This window comes from Coregonus lavaretus (genome assembly GCF_964263955.1).
Source record: "Coregonus lavaretus genome assembly, contig: HAP1_SCAFFOLD_772, whole genome shotgun sequence".
NCBI classification, from domain to species: domain Eukaryota; kingdom Metazoa; phylum Chordata; class Actinopteri; order Salmoniformes; family Salmonidae; genus Coregonus; species Coregonus lavaretus.
Genome location: NW_028166115.1, coordinates 69,713 through 84,653, shown reverse-complemented (window position 1 = coordinate 84,653; position 14,941 = coordinate 69,713). Strand labels below are relative to the sequence as shown.

The 14,941-nt window shown below is 45.3% G+C and overlaps 1 protein-coding gene across 1 annotated transcript; it reads right to left on the bottom strand.

Moving 5' to 3' along the window:
- Nucleotides 1-251: 251 nt before the first annotated feature.
- Nucleotides 252-14,700, bottom strand: LOC311115049 (platelet-derived growth factor subunit A-like; the record flags this gene model as incomplete). The annotated part of the gene is made up of 6 exons (XM_084190262.1): nt 252-971; nt 1,695-1,821; nt 10,355-10,542; nt 10,951-11,046; nt 14,123-14,267; nt 14,635-14,700. 6 exons carry the CDS (start codon nt 14,698-14,700, stop codon nt 961-963), a joined length of 633 nt encoding a protein of 210 aa, XP_084046388.1. The 3' UTR covers nt 252-960.
- Nucleotides 14,701-14,941: the final 241 nt, after the last annotated feature.

The following is a 14,941-nucleotide window of genomic DNA, read 5'->3' as shown; positions in this document are numbered from 1 at the left end:
TCTCTCTCTCTCTCTCTCTCTCTCTCTCTCTCTCTCTCTCTCTCTCTCTCTCTCTCTCTCTCTCTCTCTCTCTCTCTCTCTCTCTCTCTCTCTCTCTCTCTCTCTCTCTCTCTCTCTCTCTCTCTCTCTCGACCACATATACTGTTTGTAAAGATAATCATCATATCAAATACTAGACCACATATACTGTAAAGTAGTCAATACTATATTTTCTGACTGACGGGCAAAAACTAAAGACATTATAACATATTGATATTATAAATAGTTTATTAGTAATGTGTAATTGATGTAGCAGATGTTTTAAACCTTCCTTTATGTGAATAACATACCAGAAACTAATCAGGAAGTCAGTCAGTAATAGAAATCGAGGGTTACAAAAATAAGAGGATATACATAATTTAGGTGCTTTTCATTTGAGAACGAGAAGGAGAGTACATCTTGGAATCTTGTAGTACAAAACATAATCCCAGTCATTGTCCTCGGAATCCGATGGAAAATTCTGGAAGCATCCGGAATGATTGGAAGGATTCCAAACCGCTTTAATCCAAAATCATGGGAGTAGTCTTGTAGTCAGAAGTCCTTTATATAAAGACTATAACTCCCATAGTCCTCCAGTATCCAATAATCTACCTCTCTTCTTCTGCCAGTTAGCGTAGTCACGTAATTTGACACCTGTCAATTATCAAATCGAAGCCACACCCACTCCTAATCCCGAAGTTCTTATTTGCATCTTCCACAAGCATCATTCAAGATTCTGGCAATGTTTTGTCTTGTGGGAAGATATAGAATATAACATATATACAATATGTTCTCTGTCCTCTGCCTACTTCTCTTGTTCAACTCAATGCCATGACGCACAACGTGGCTGAAGTTCATATCGCAGTCTGAGAAACGTGAAAGTTTCTGTTGAAAAGACGTTCTCTTCCCTCTTCCACTCTTCTCTCTTCCATCCATCTTTCTTCACCTTACGCCTGAAGGGGTTAAATAAATAGGTACCAAACGTTAGCTTAGCCAATCAGACAATATAAAGCATCCCCCCAGCAAAATAATATAATGTCAAATGTCCACCACTTAAAACAATGAATCTTTGACACCCCCATCTTTCACTACCAAATACAACCTCCATACCCAATGTAATCAGCCAAGGCACCAGTCACCAATTAACCACTTCCTAATTTCACCCCCTCTTCCTGTTCGATTGTTACTGATATCTGATTGGCGATTCCCATGATTGGCGTTTAAACCCAGATCGTTGATTGGCTGTATCGCTAATTGCCTACCGTAATGACACTAATAAACACTTGTGTTTTTCCACATGCCTGAGAAAGGTATGAGAAATTATTTGAGGTTTTCGAGCTTTTTACGTTTCCTCCCTTTACCCTTGGTCCTACTGGGTCCTGTGAATGAAGGGGGAGGAGGGGGAGCAGGCGGAGGAGGGGGAGGAGGGGGAAGAGGGGGAGGAGGGGGAGGAGGGGTATCTATAAAGAAAAAAGGGGAATGAAAAAACGAGTTGAATACCCCGAGGGAGAATCATTTAAGTGGAGAGGAGGACATTCAATTCCTCAACTGTCATCAGTTTATATCAGTGTAGAGAGACACTCTCAGACACTCTCAGACAGGAGCTGACACACACACACACACACACACACACACACACACACACTGTATGCAGTAGGGTAGTGTAAGATATTTACCATTGTCTGTATCGTAGAGTTCCTTGATGTGTCGTTTGGAGGAGCATATACACTCAAGGTGCTCCTCCAGCCGCACCAGCACCTCCTTTAGTTTAGGACGCCTCCTCACGTACTCCACCTTAGCCACCTGGAGAGAGAGGGATGGAGAGAGAGGGAGGGGGAGAGAGAGAGAGAGAGAGAGGGATGGAGAGAGGGATGGAGAGAGAGGGATGGAGAGAGAGGAAGGGGGAGAGAGAGAGAGAGATCAGAATGAGTTCGGGAGAATCTCCTCTTTTCCAGGTAATGGAAGGATACAAAAACATTACATTTACATTACATTTACGTCATTTAGCAGACGCTCTTATCCAGAGCGACTTACAGGAGCAATTAGGGTTAAGTGCCTTGCTCAAGGGCACATCTATGACACACACACACCTCCTACACTAACACACACACACACACACCTCCTACACTAACACACACACACACCTCCTACACTAACACACACACCCCTCCTACACTAACACACACACACCCCTCCTACACTAACACACACACACCTCCTACACTAACACACACACACCCCTCCTACACTAACACACACACACACCTCCTACACTAACACACACACACCCCTCCTACACTAACACACACACACACCTCCTACACTAACACACACCCCTCCTACACTAACAGACACACACCCCTCCTACACTAACACACACACACACCTCCTACACTAACACACACACACCTCCTACACTAACACACACACACACCTCCTACACTAACACACACACACACACCTCCTACACTAACACACACACACCTCCTACACTAACACACACACACCTCCTACACTAACACACACACACACCTCCTACACTAACACACACACACCTCCTACACTAACACACACACACCTCCTACACTAACACACACACACCTCCTACACTAACACACACACACACACCTCCTACACTAACACACACCCCTCCTACACTAACACACACACACCTCCTACACTAACACACACACACCTCCTACACTAACACACACACACACCTCCTACACTAACACACACACACCTCCTACACTAACACACACACACACCTCCTACACTAACACACACACACCTCCTACACTAACACACACACACCTCCTACACTAACACACACACACACCTCCTACACTAACACACACACACCTCCTACACTAACACACACACACCTCCTACACTAACACACACACACCTCCTACACTAACACACACACACCTCCTACACTAACACACACACACACCTCCTACACTAACACACACACACCTCCTACACTAACACACACACACACCTCCTACACTAACACACACACACCTCCTACACTAACACACACACACACCTCCTACAGCAGGGTTCTTCAATTCCGGTCCTGGAGGGCCGAAACACTTCTGTTTTTTATTTCTACCTGGTAGTTAATTGCACTCACCTTGTGTCCCAGGTCTGAATTAGCCCCTGATTAGAAGGAGAGGATGAAAAACAGAGGTGTTTCGCCCCTCCAGGACCGGAATTGAAGAACCCTGTCCTACACTAACACACACCCCTCCTACACTAACACACACACACCCCTCCTACACTAACACACACCCCTCCTACACTAACACACACACACACCTCCTCCACTAACACACACACACCCCTCCTACACTAACACACACACACACCTCCTCCACTAACACACACACACCCCTCCTACACTAACACACACACACACCTCCTACACTAACACACACACACCTCCTACACTAACACACACACCTCCTACTCTAACACACACATACCCGCACACGCATGCACGCAAGCAAGCACACACACATTACTGTTCTCTCAGAAAGTGAGCCAAGCCTGCTAGAGCTCCAGGACTGATTGCACAAGCCTCTCTTCTCTTTCAAGTCTGAACATACACAGAGGCAACACACACACACACACACACACACACACACACAAACACACACACACACACACACACACAGAGAGAAAGGTGCTGCTATGTTCCAACATGAACCAGAGCAGCACAGCAGAGACAGTAACACTTATTGGTACAGAGGTTCAGGTGAGGTAAGGCATCTCAGTAGTGTAGGCAAGAGACGCTCCCTCTCCATGTTTTAATAGAGGCTTTTTCTTCTTCTCTAATTTCCTTCTTCTGATTCTGCACTGATAGGAAAGAACTGGACAGATGCCATACTGCTTTATGTTCCCTGTGCTTACAGGGCAGTGTACAGATGTAGGCTCTGAATTTGATCACTCTTTTGTTGCTGAGAACTTTCCTGCATGGCAGGAAATGCTAACTTGTAGTGTATTCAATGTTTAAAAAAGCTTCTAAAGTTTGTAATTTCCACTTTAAAATGTCAGGCTTGATTTGCCCTAACGAAAAATGTATCAACCCCTACATAAAATGTCCATTAATCCACATAATAATTAACATTTCCTGTTGCTGCCAGATTATTTTCCTGCTGTAGTAAACTGGCTCAAATTAAGATCCTAAGGGAGGAGACATAGAAAGGAAGGAGACATGGAGAAGAACCCATTTTAGGCTATTGAGATGCAGCCATGAGGGAGTTTCTAAGTTTCCTACCTGTCAATTGGAAAAAGTCTTCAATATGAAATACAGAGGAAAAAGACATGAGTCAACTCAAAGGTGTGTAACACGAGGTGTGTTTGGGTTCTCAGTAAACCATCAGGTCATATTAATATGACTATGTCCCTCCAGCTGTTATCTCCCCAGAAAGGAATCATAAAGTCAGACATAACAATGGAACCTTTGTCTCTCTCCCACCAGTAGAAACTGGAATGGCGGGAAACAGACTGTGGACCCAGAGAAACCATGGGAGATTAATACACAGAGCCAAGACCAGTATGAGCCAATGAAAAACAACTGTCCGCTGTTCTGGCACTGGTGAATGGTTTCTGGAATAGCAGAGACGGGCAAGCTAGCATGCACATGCACACACACATTGACACACCCTCAACGGCTTCTCCTGGACGTCACACAGTGTGCGAAAGTGTGTGTGCGTGCATGTGTGTGTGCGTCCGTGCATGTGTGCGTCCGTGCGTGCACTCACACGTGTATGTGTGTGTGTTTCCGCTCCATAGTTCTGTCTCTGTAGTTGAATCTCAGGATATACAGGAGACTTATCTTTTGATTTCCTCTCTGTCAAAGACAAAGAGAAAGAAAGAACGAATGAAAGAAGAAAAGGAAAAAGAATGAAAGAGAGAGAAAGACCCTTTCATCTGATATTGAGTATCAAAAGGGGATCAAATCTACGCCCTCCCTTCTCTCCTCATCTGTCCATTCCTCTCATCCCTCCGCTCTCTCTATCCCTCCTCATCTCTCCTCACCACCCCGCTTACTTCCTGCTACTGTCATGCTTCATCTGTCCATTCCTCTCATCCCTCCTCATCTCTCCTCACCACCCTGCTTACTTCCTGCTACTGACATGCTTCATCTGTCCATTCCTCTCTATCCCTCCTCATCTCTCCTCACCACCCTGCTTACTTCCTGCTACTGACATGCTTCATCTGTCCATTCCTCTCATCCCTCCTCATCTCTCCTCACCACTCTGCTTACTTCCTGCTACTGTCATGCTTCATCTGTCCATTCCTCTCTATCCCTCCTCATCTCTCCTCACCACCCTGCTTACTTCCTGCTACTGTCATGCTTCATCTGTCCATTCCTCTCTATCCCTCCTCATCTCTCCTCACCACCCTGCTTACTTCCTGCTACTCTCATGCTTCATCTGTCCATTCCTCTCTATCCCTCCTCATCTCTCCTCACCACCCTGCTTACTTCCTGCTACTGTCATGCTTCATCTGTCCATTCCTCTCATCCCTCCTCATCTCTCCTCACAACCCTGCTTACTTCCTGCTACTGTCATGCTTCATCTGTCCATTCCTCTCATCCCTCCTCATCTCTCCTCACCACCCTGCTTACTTCCTGCTACTGTCATGCTTCATCTGTCCATTCCTCTCATCCCTCCTCATCTCTCCTCACCACCCTGCTTACTTCCTGCTACTGTCATGCTTCATCTGTCCATTCCTCTCATCCCTCCGCTCTCTCTATCCGACCATCCCTCCCCCCTTCAAAACACTGCTTCTCTCTTTCTCACTGCATTTATGCACAGTTAGATTTCCTCCAATAGTTATGTATCTTATTTGCAGGGATATCTCTATGACCTTTGACCCTCTATCTGAGGTCTACAACAGATAGCGCCGCCCCACCCAGTTCAGATCAGTTCAGATCAGTTCAGTTCAGATCAGTTCAGTCCAGTCCAGTTCAGTTCAGTCCAGTCCAGTTCAGATCAGTTCAGACTGTATTCAATAGGCACTAAACAGAAGAACATTTACCTAAACAGGGAGGGACTACCTCGGCACCCAGAAATAACAACTTCTTCCTCTGTGTGAACCGTCTGAGGAACAGCTAAGCCAGACAGACAGCATCTTTAGTCCTTTAATTTTTTATAAATTGTTTATTTAACTAGGCAAGTCAGTTAAGAACAAATTCTTATTTACAATGACGGCCTACACCGGCCAAACCCGGACGACGCTGGGCCAATTCTGCGCCGCCCTATGGGACTCCCAATCACGGCCTGGAATCAAACCAGGGGGTCTGTAGTGACGCCTCAAGCACTGAGATGCAGTGCCTTAGACCGCTGCGCCACTCGGGAGCCCAATAGACAGAGGACTGAGGAGCCATTCACTCAGAGGAAAACAGGGAGTGGGGAAAAGGGCAGGGATCTGGCCAGGACCGAGGGTGATCTGTCTGTCCTGCAAACAAAATAACCCCCGCAGTGAATACACTGAAGCACTGAGATCATGAACACACCCACTATCCTCCTCGGCTCAGACGATGGTAAACTGGCTGGAAATCCTGAGCGCATGAACACTCACTTACTGAGCAGAGCTTCCAGTTGGCAATGTGTGTGGGTGTCAGACGGCAGGGTTTACTAGCTGTTATGTGCCAGCCCTGGCAGAGATCAAAGACAAATGATTATGTTCTTGCGGTCGCGAGGGAGTCTCCTGGCCTGGCACATACACACATACACACATACACACACATATACACACATACAGTGGGGAGAACAAGTATTTGTTACACTGCCGATTTTGCAGGTTTTCCTACTTACAAAGCATGTAGAGGTCTGTAATTTTTATCATAGGTACACTTCAACTGTGAGAGACGGAATCTAAAATCTAAACAAAAATCCAGAAAATCACATTGTATGATTTTTAAGTAATTAATTTGCATTTTATTGCATGACATAAGTATTTGATCACCTACCAACCAGTAAGAATTCCGGCTCTCACAGACCTGTTAGTTTTTCTTTAAGAAGCACTCCTGTTCTCCACTCATTACCTGTATTAACTGCACCTGTTTGAACTCGTTACCTGTATAAAAGACACCTGTCCACACACTCAATCAAACAGACTCCAACCTCTCCACAATGGTCAAGACCAGAGAGCTGTGTAAGGACATCAGGGATAAAATTGTAGACCTGCACAAGGCTGGGATGGGCTACAGGACAAAAGGCAAGCAGCTTGGTGAGAAGGCAACAACTGTTGGCGCAATTATTAGAAAATGGAAGAAGTTCAAGATGACGGTCAATCATCCTCGTTCTGGGGCTCCACGCAAGATCTCATCTCGTGGGGCATCAATGATCATGAGGAAGGTGAGGGATCAGCCCAGAACTACACGGCAGGACCTGGTCAATGACCTGAAGAGAGCTGGGACCACAGTCTCAAAGAAAACCATTAGTAACACACTACGCCGTCATGGATTAAAATCCTGCAGCGCACGCAAGGTCCCCCTGCTCAAGCCAGCGCATGTCCAGGCCCGTCTGAAGTTTGCCAATGAACATCTGGATGATCCAGAGGAGGAATGGGAGAAGGTCATGTGGTCTGATGAGACAAAAATAGAGCTTTTTGGTCTAAATTCCACTCGCCGTGTTTGGAGGAAGAAGAAGGATGAGTACAACTCCAAGAACACCATCCCAACCGTGAAGCATGGAGGTGGAAACATCATTCTTTGGGGATGCTTTTCTGCAAAGGGGACAGGACGACTGCACCGTATTGAGGGGAGGATGGATGGGGCCATGTATCGCGAGATCTTGGCCAACAACTTCCCCTCAGTAAGAGCATTGAAGATGGGTCGTGGCTGGGTCTTCCAGCATGACAACGACCCGAAACACACAACCAGGGCAACTAAGGAGTGGCTCCGTAAGAAGCATCTCAAGGTCCTGGAGTGGCCTAGCCAGTCTCCAGACCTGAACCCAATAGAAAATCTTTGGAGGGAGCTGAAAGTCCATATTGCCCAGCGACAGCCCCAAAACGTGAAGGATCTGGAGAAGGTCTGTATGGAGGAGTGGGCCAAAATCCCTGCTGCAGTGTGTGCAAACCTGGTCAAGACCTACAGGAAACGTATGATCTCTGTAATTGCAAACAAAGGTTTCTGTACCAAATATTAAGTTCTGCTTTTCTGATGTATCAAATACTTATGTCATGCAATAAAATGCAAATGAATTACTTAAAAATGATACAATGTGATTTTCTGGATGTTGAAGTGTACCTATGATAAAAATTACAGACCTCTACATGCTTTGTAAGTAGGAAAACCTGCAAAATCGGCAGTGTATCAAATACTTGTTCTCCCCACTGTATACACACACACACACATACTCATTCAAGGGTTTTTCTTTATTTTTTACTATTTTCTACATTGTAGAATAATAGTGAAGACATCAAAACTATGAAATAACACATATGGAATCATGTAGTAACCAAAAAAGTGTATTGTATATTTGAGATTCTTCAAAGTAGCCACCCTTTGCCTTGATGACAGCTTTGCACACTCTTAGCATTCTCTCAACCAGGTTCATGATGTAGTCACCTGGAATGCATTTCAATTAACAGGTGTGCCTTCTTAAAAGTTAATTTGTGGAATTTCTTTCCTTCTTAATCTGTTTGAGCAAATCAGTTGTGTTGTGACAAGATAGGGGTGGTATACAGAAGATAGCCCTATTTGGTAAAAGACCAAGTCCATATTATGGCAAGAAAAGCTCAAATAAGCAAAGAGAAATGACAGTACATCATTACTTTAAGACATGAAGGTCAGTCAATACAGAACATTTCAAGAACTTTGAAAGTTTCTTCAAGTGCAGTAGCAAAAACCATCAAGTGCTATGATGAAACTGGCTCTCATGAGGAACACCATAGGAAAGGAAGACCCAGAGTTACCTCTGCTGCAGAGGACAAGTTCATTAAAGTTACCAGCCTCAGATTGCAGCCCAAATAAATGCTTCACAGAGTTCAAGTAACAGACACATCTCAATATCAACTATTCAGAGGAGACTGCGTGAATCAGGCCTTCATGGTCGAATTGCTACAAAGAAACCACTACTAAAGGACACCAATAAGAAGAAGAGACTTGCTTGGACCAAGAAACACGAGCAATGGACATTAGACCGGTGGAAATCTGTCCTTTGGTCTGATGAGTCCAAATTTGAGTTTTGTGGTTCCAACTGCTGTGTCTTTGTGAGATGCAGAGTAGGTGAACGGATGATCTCCGCATGTGTGGTTCCCACTGTGAAGCATGGAGGAAGAGGTGTGATGGTGTGGGGGTGCTTTGCTGGTGACACTGTCTGTGATTTATTTAGAATTCAAGGCACACTTAACCAGCATGGCTAACACAGCATTCTGCAGCGATACGCCATCCCATCTGGTTTGCGCTTAGTGGAACTATCATTTGTTTTTCAACAGGACAATGACCCAAAACACACCTCAATGCTGTGTAAGGGCTATTTGACCAAGAAGGAGAGTGATGGAGTGCTGCATCAGATGACCTGGCCTCCACAATCCCCCGACCTCAACCCAATTGAGATGGTATGGGATGAGTTGGACCGCAGAGTGAAGGAAAAGCAGCCAACAAGTGCTCAGCATATGTGGGAACTCCTTCAAGACTGTTGGAAAAGCATTCCTCATGAAGCTGGTTGAGAGAATGCCAAGAGTGTGCAAAGCTTTCATCAAGGCAAAGGGTGGCTACATTGAAGAATCCAAAATGTAAAATATATTTTGATTTGTTTCACACTTTTTTGGTTACTACATGATTCCATATGTGTTATTTCATAGTTTTGATGTCTTCACTATTATTCTACAATGTAGAAAATAGTAAAAATAAAGAAAACCCTTGAATGAGTAGGTGTGTCCAAACTTTTGACTGGTACTGTACATATACACATATACACGTATGCAGGCATGAATACATACACACACACACACACTAGCACAGACCTAGCCAGGCAAACCCAGCCAAGGGGAGCTGGACTAGGAGCCAGGGATTGAATGGTTGAGCTGCTGCAAGTGTGTGTGTGTGTGTGTGTGTGTGTGTGTGTGTGTGTGTGTGTGTGTGTGTGTGTGTGTGTGTGTGTGTGTGTGTGTGTGTGTGTGTGTGTGTGTGTGTATGTGTGTGTGGACGTGTGTGTGTGTTTATGTATGTGTGTGTATGTATGTGTGTATGTGTGTGTGTGTTCGTGCGTGTGTGTGTACGTGTGTGTGTGTGTGTGTATGTGCGTGCCTGCGTGTGTGTGAGAGGAGAGAGAGAGAATCTCTCAGAGAAGGTGTGGATCTCTCCTACCTTGACAGTGCGATGGTGCTTGCGGGAGGGCAGGCAGTGCATGTTGCTGGTGTTGCAGCATCCGGTACATCTCTTCACCTCTACACAGGGAGGCCAGATGATGAAGTTAGCGGAGGTGTGATCCACGTGGCTCCGAGGGATCTCGTAGATCACCGTACGAGTCTTACACACCGCGGGTAACGCCTCCTCTGGGGTCAAAGGGGAGGGGGAGAGGTTAAAGGTGAAACATAACAGCATAGAGAGAAAGTAGTGTTGGAAGTATACACACACACACAGACTCACACAGAGAGAGACACACACAAAGAGAGAGACACACACAGAGAGAGAGACACACACACACAGAGAGACACACACAGAGAGACACACACACAGAGAGACACACACAGAGAGACACACAGAGAGAGAGAGACACACACAGAGAGAGAGACACACAGAGAGAGAGACACACACACAGAGAGAGAGACACACACACACACACACACACAGAGAGACACACACAGAGAGACACACACACACAGAGAGACACACACACACAGAGAGACACACACACACAGATATGCATGAACACAACTACAAAGACACACACACACACTTACCGATACTCCTCTTGTGTCTGGAGTGTGTCTGTGAGTAGCTGTAGGAGAAGGCCTTGTTGTGGTACCTCTGTTCGTTCTCCCCCAACACCTCATTCTCTGTTGACCACAACAACATCAATGTCATGTTAACCCTACACTAGCTGGGCCATTCAGAAGCAGACCAACACTAAAGGGGAAGAGAGAGAAGCTTGAACTCAGAAAAGCTCAAAAGAACTGTGTCCCCTCTGTAAAGGAACAATCCCTTATCATCACCATGACAACCATAAGCCTTCTGCTTACCAACATAACAGCTTTGGTTGTTAATCAGGTGTGTAAGGAACCTTCAACCTTCCACTTCAAAATGACCTTGTTTGTCCTTTCAGCTCTATATTGACCTGTTTGGGGTCTCTCTCTCAAAGTATATATTTTTGCTACCCAAATACTGACCCCACAGAGAGTGTAGACTGTAGAGGGTGTGTGTATGATTATGTGTGTCTGTGTGTGTGTTCCTTGCAAGTGTGTGTGTGTGACAGCACTTACGTGCAGGAACTTAAGTGCTTGCTGTATGTCTTGACCAATAGAAAGCCTCCTAGATCCTCCCTCTCCTTCCTCCTGACACGCAGGAATTTCACCATGAATTATACATACCAGCACAGCAGCCATTCAGCCCTCAGTGTGTGTGTGTGTGTGTGTGTGTGTGTGTGTGTGCCATTCAGCCTTCCACTGCTGCTCCACAAATAATGGACAGCATGACAGCAGCATAAAGCCGACAGCCACTTGACCCCCAAGCGCTGAGGAGACAGCTGAGTAGCAGACAGGCCTATTTGCATCTCAATAATGGCAGAATTAATGGTGGGGTGTAGTCAAGACCAAATGAAAAAAGATGAAAAAACGATAAGAACTGAAGAATGTAGAATGGAGAGAGGTTACTAAGTAGCCTAACAATGAATGGCTTTAAACGTTTCATTAGGGTATGCTTCAAGCCCTTTTACACACCTTCTCCCTTACTCCACCAGTCTCCAATTATGTGTTCAGTGTCCTAAAGTTAATTTCATGTGGAATAAAAAGTGTAAAACAGATCCAAGTTTGACACAAGCAGCAGTCACCAAGTTCATGGTGGCTGTCCTCGCAGCACCCCGAGCAGTGGGACAGGAACAACTCCCGCTATCTACAGCAGAAGCTGGTGAGGCCTTTTTTTGTACCCACCCGCGAGAGGGGCGTGCCTTTGGCCGGGGCATCATCCCATGGAGATTCATTGACTCTTTCTCTCTAAGCTGCAGGAAATAACTCCTCAAATTCAACATCTCTTATGTACAGTTGTGGTCAAAAGTTTTGAGAATGACACAAATACTAATTTTCACAAAGTCTGCTGCCTCAGTTTTGATGATGGCAATTTGCATATACTCCAGAATGTCATGAAGAGTGATCAGATGAATTGCAATTAATTGCAAAGTCCCTCTTTGCCATGAAAATGAACTTAATCCCAAAAAAACATTTCCACTGCATTTCAGCCCTGCCAAAAAAGGACCACCTGCCATCATGTCAGTGATTCTCTCGTTAACACAGGTGAGAGTGTTGACGAGGACAAGGCTGGAGATCACTCTGTCATGCTGATTGAGTTAGAATAACAGACTGGAAGCTTTAAAAGGAGGGTGGTGCTTGAAATCATTGTTCTTCCTCTGTTGACCATGGTTACCTGCAAGGAAACACGTGCCGTCATCATTGCTTTGCACAAAAGGGCTTCACAGGCAAGGATATTGCTGCTAGTAAGATTGCACCTAAATCAACCATTTATCGGATCATCAAGAACTTCAAGGAGAGAGGTTCAATTGTTGTGAAGGCGTCAGGGCGCCCAAGAAAGTCCAGCAAGCGCCAGGACCGTCTCCTAAAGTTGATTCAGCTGCGGGACTGATATTCTGCAAAAGGTACAGGGATTGGACTGCTGAGGACTGGGGTAAAGTCATTTTCTCTGATGAATCCCCGTTCCGATTGTTTGGGGCATCCGGAAAACACCTTGTCCGGAGAAGACAAGGTGAGCGCTACCATCAGTCCTGTGTCATGCCAACAGTAAAGCATCCTGAGACCATTCATGTGTGGGGTTGCTACTCAGCCAAGGGAGTGGGCTCACTCACAATTTTGCCTAAGAACACAGACATGAATAAAGAATGGTACCAACACATCCTCCGAGAGCAACTTCTCCCAACCATCCAAGAACAGTTTGGTAACGACCAATGCCTTTTCCAGCATGATGGAGCACCTTGCCATAAGGCAAAAGTGATAACTAAGTGGCTCGGGGAACAAAACATTGAAATGTTGGGTCCATGGCCAGGAAACTCCCCAGACCTTAATCCCATTGAGAACTTGTGGTCGATCCTCAAGAGGCGGGTGGACAAACAAAAACCGACAAATTCTGACAAACTCCAACCATTGATTATGCAAGAATGGGCTGCCATCAGTCAGGATGAGGCCCAGAAGTTAATTGACAGCATGCCAGGGCGGATTGCAGAGGTCTTGAAAAAGAAGGGTCAACACTGCAAATATTGACTCTTTGCATAAACTTAATGTAATTGTCAATAAATATGGAATGCTTGTAATTATACTTCAGTATACCATAGTAACATCTGACAAAAATATCTCATAACACTGAAGCAGCGAACTTTGTGAAGACCAATCCTTGTGTTATTCTCAAAACTTTTGACCACGACTGTAGCAGACTGACTTGTCCAAGTTGCCCACAGACTAACAGACTATAACAAACAAGACAGTCATAGCACCTCTTTACACCTCTCTCTTCCTTCCTTCAAAGGGTACACTCTTAGAAAAAAAGTTTCTGGATAAAACCAAAAGGGTTCTATGCTTGCTTCATATATGGCACCCCTTAAGGTTCAATATAGAACCCTATATGGAACCCAAGGGTTCTATATAGAACAAATGTTGGTTCAGTGAATAAGAACCCCTGGGGTTCTGATTAAACAACCCCATAAGAGGGTTCTATATAGAACTTTTAGGGGTGCCATATATGAAGCAAGCAATATAACCCTTTTTGGTTCTATCCAGAACCTTTTTATCTAAGAGTGTAGGCTGCTTCTGGCATGTTGTGTTGAGCTCAATTCAGTGTCTTTACTGAAGCCTAGCCCTAGGCTGTGTAATAAAAGTATTGAATGAAGACTGATATAAGAGGCTTTAGGCCTACCTACGGAGTCTAGCTCCAGGAGCCGCTGGAGGTCGCTGATGCTGCGGATCTCACTGCGGGACAGCCGCTCCAACAGCTCCCGGGGGAGCTGGGCCTCCTGGAAGAAAAGGAAAACATTCAAAGGAAAATAACAGCACTTTATTAACTACACAGACGTCATTGTACCGTAATGGATAGTGCGGCTATAGAGGTGGTGTGAGTGTGACTATATAGCGCTGAAGAAGTGTTTTAAGGACAAATCTGCGCACATGTTAGGGGGTGGTATAATGCATTAATGCACACTTAGTTTGCACTTGTTGCTGAGAAGCCATACATTCCCCCAATTGTCATATAATTTATGGAAGGAGTTACAGCAAAGCTACTCTGGAGTTTTTCTCGTAAATACGCATAAATGGAGCATGAGTGGACAAACGTTGCACCTGCCAACGAAGTAAGCGTTGCACTAAAAACGGCATAATTTGAACTAAATTGGCCCATACAAACCAGAACTCGCATAAAAGTCCTTTATATACCTCAGCGGTGGTGCGTAACAGGCACAATAAGCAGGCGAGGAGGAAGCTCAGAAAAGCGGCTCTCATCTCCTTTCACGTCCGTTGGGCTCCAGAACGAGAGAAAGTTCCAATAGTTCCACCAACACCGTTCCAGAACCAGGAGCCGAGGCGTCGCTCCCAAACCCCGGGAATCCAGTACCATCCCTCGGGTGGAGCCGCTACCTCCACGACGCTACAGCCGGTAGTCCGAATTATTTGGCTATCATAGGCAATTTGGCGAGGTTAAAAATGTGACTTCTTGGGTATTCATTTAGGTTTACATTTAAGA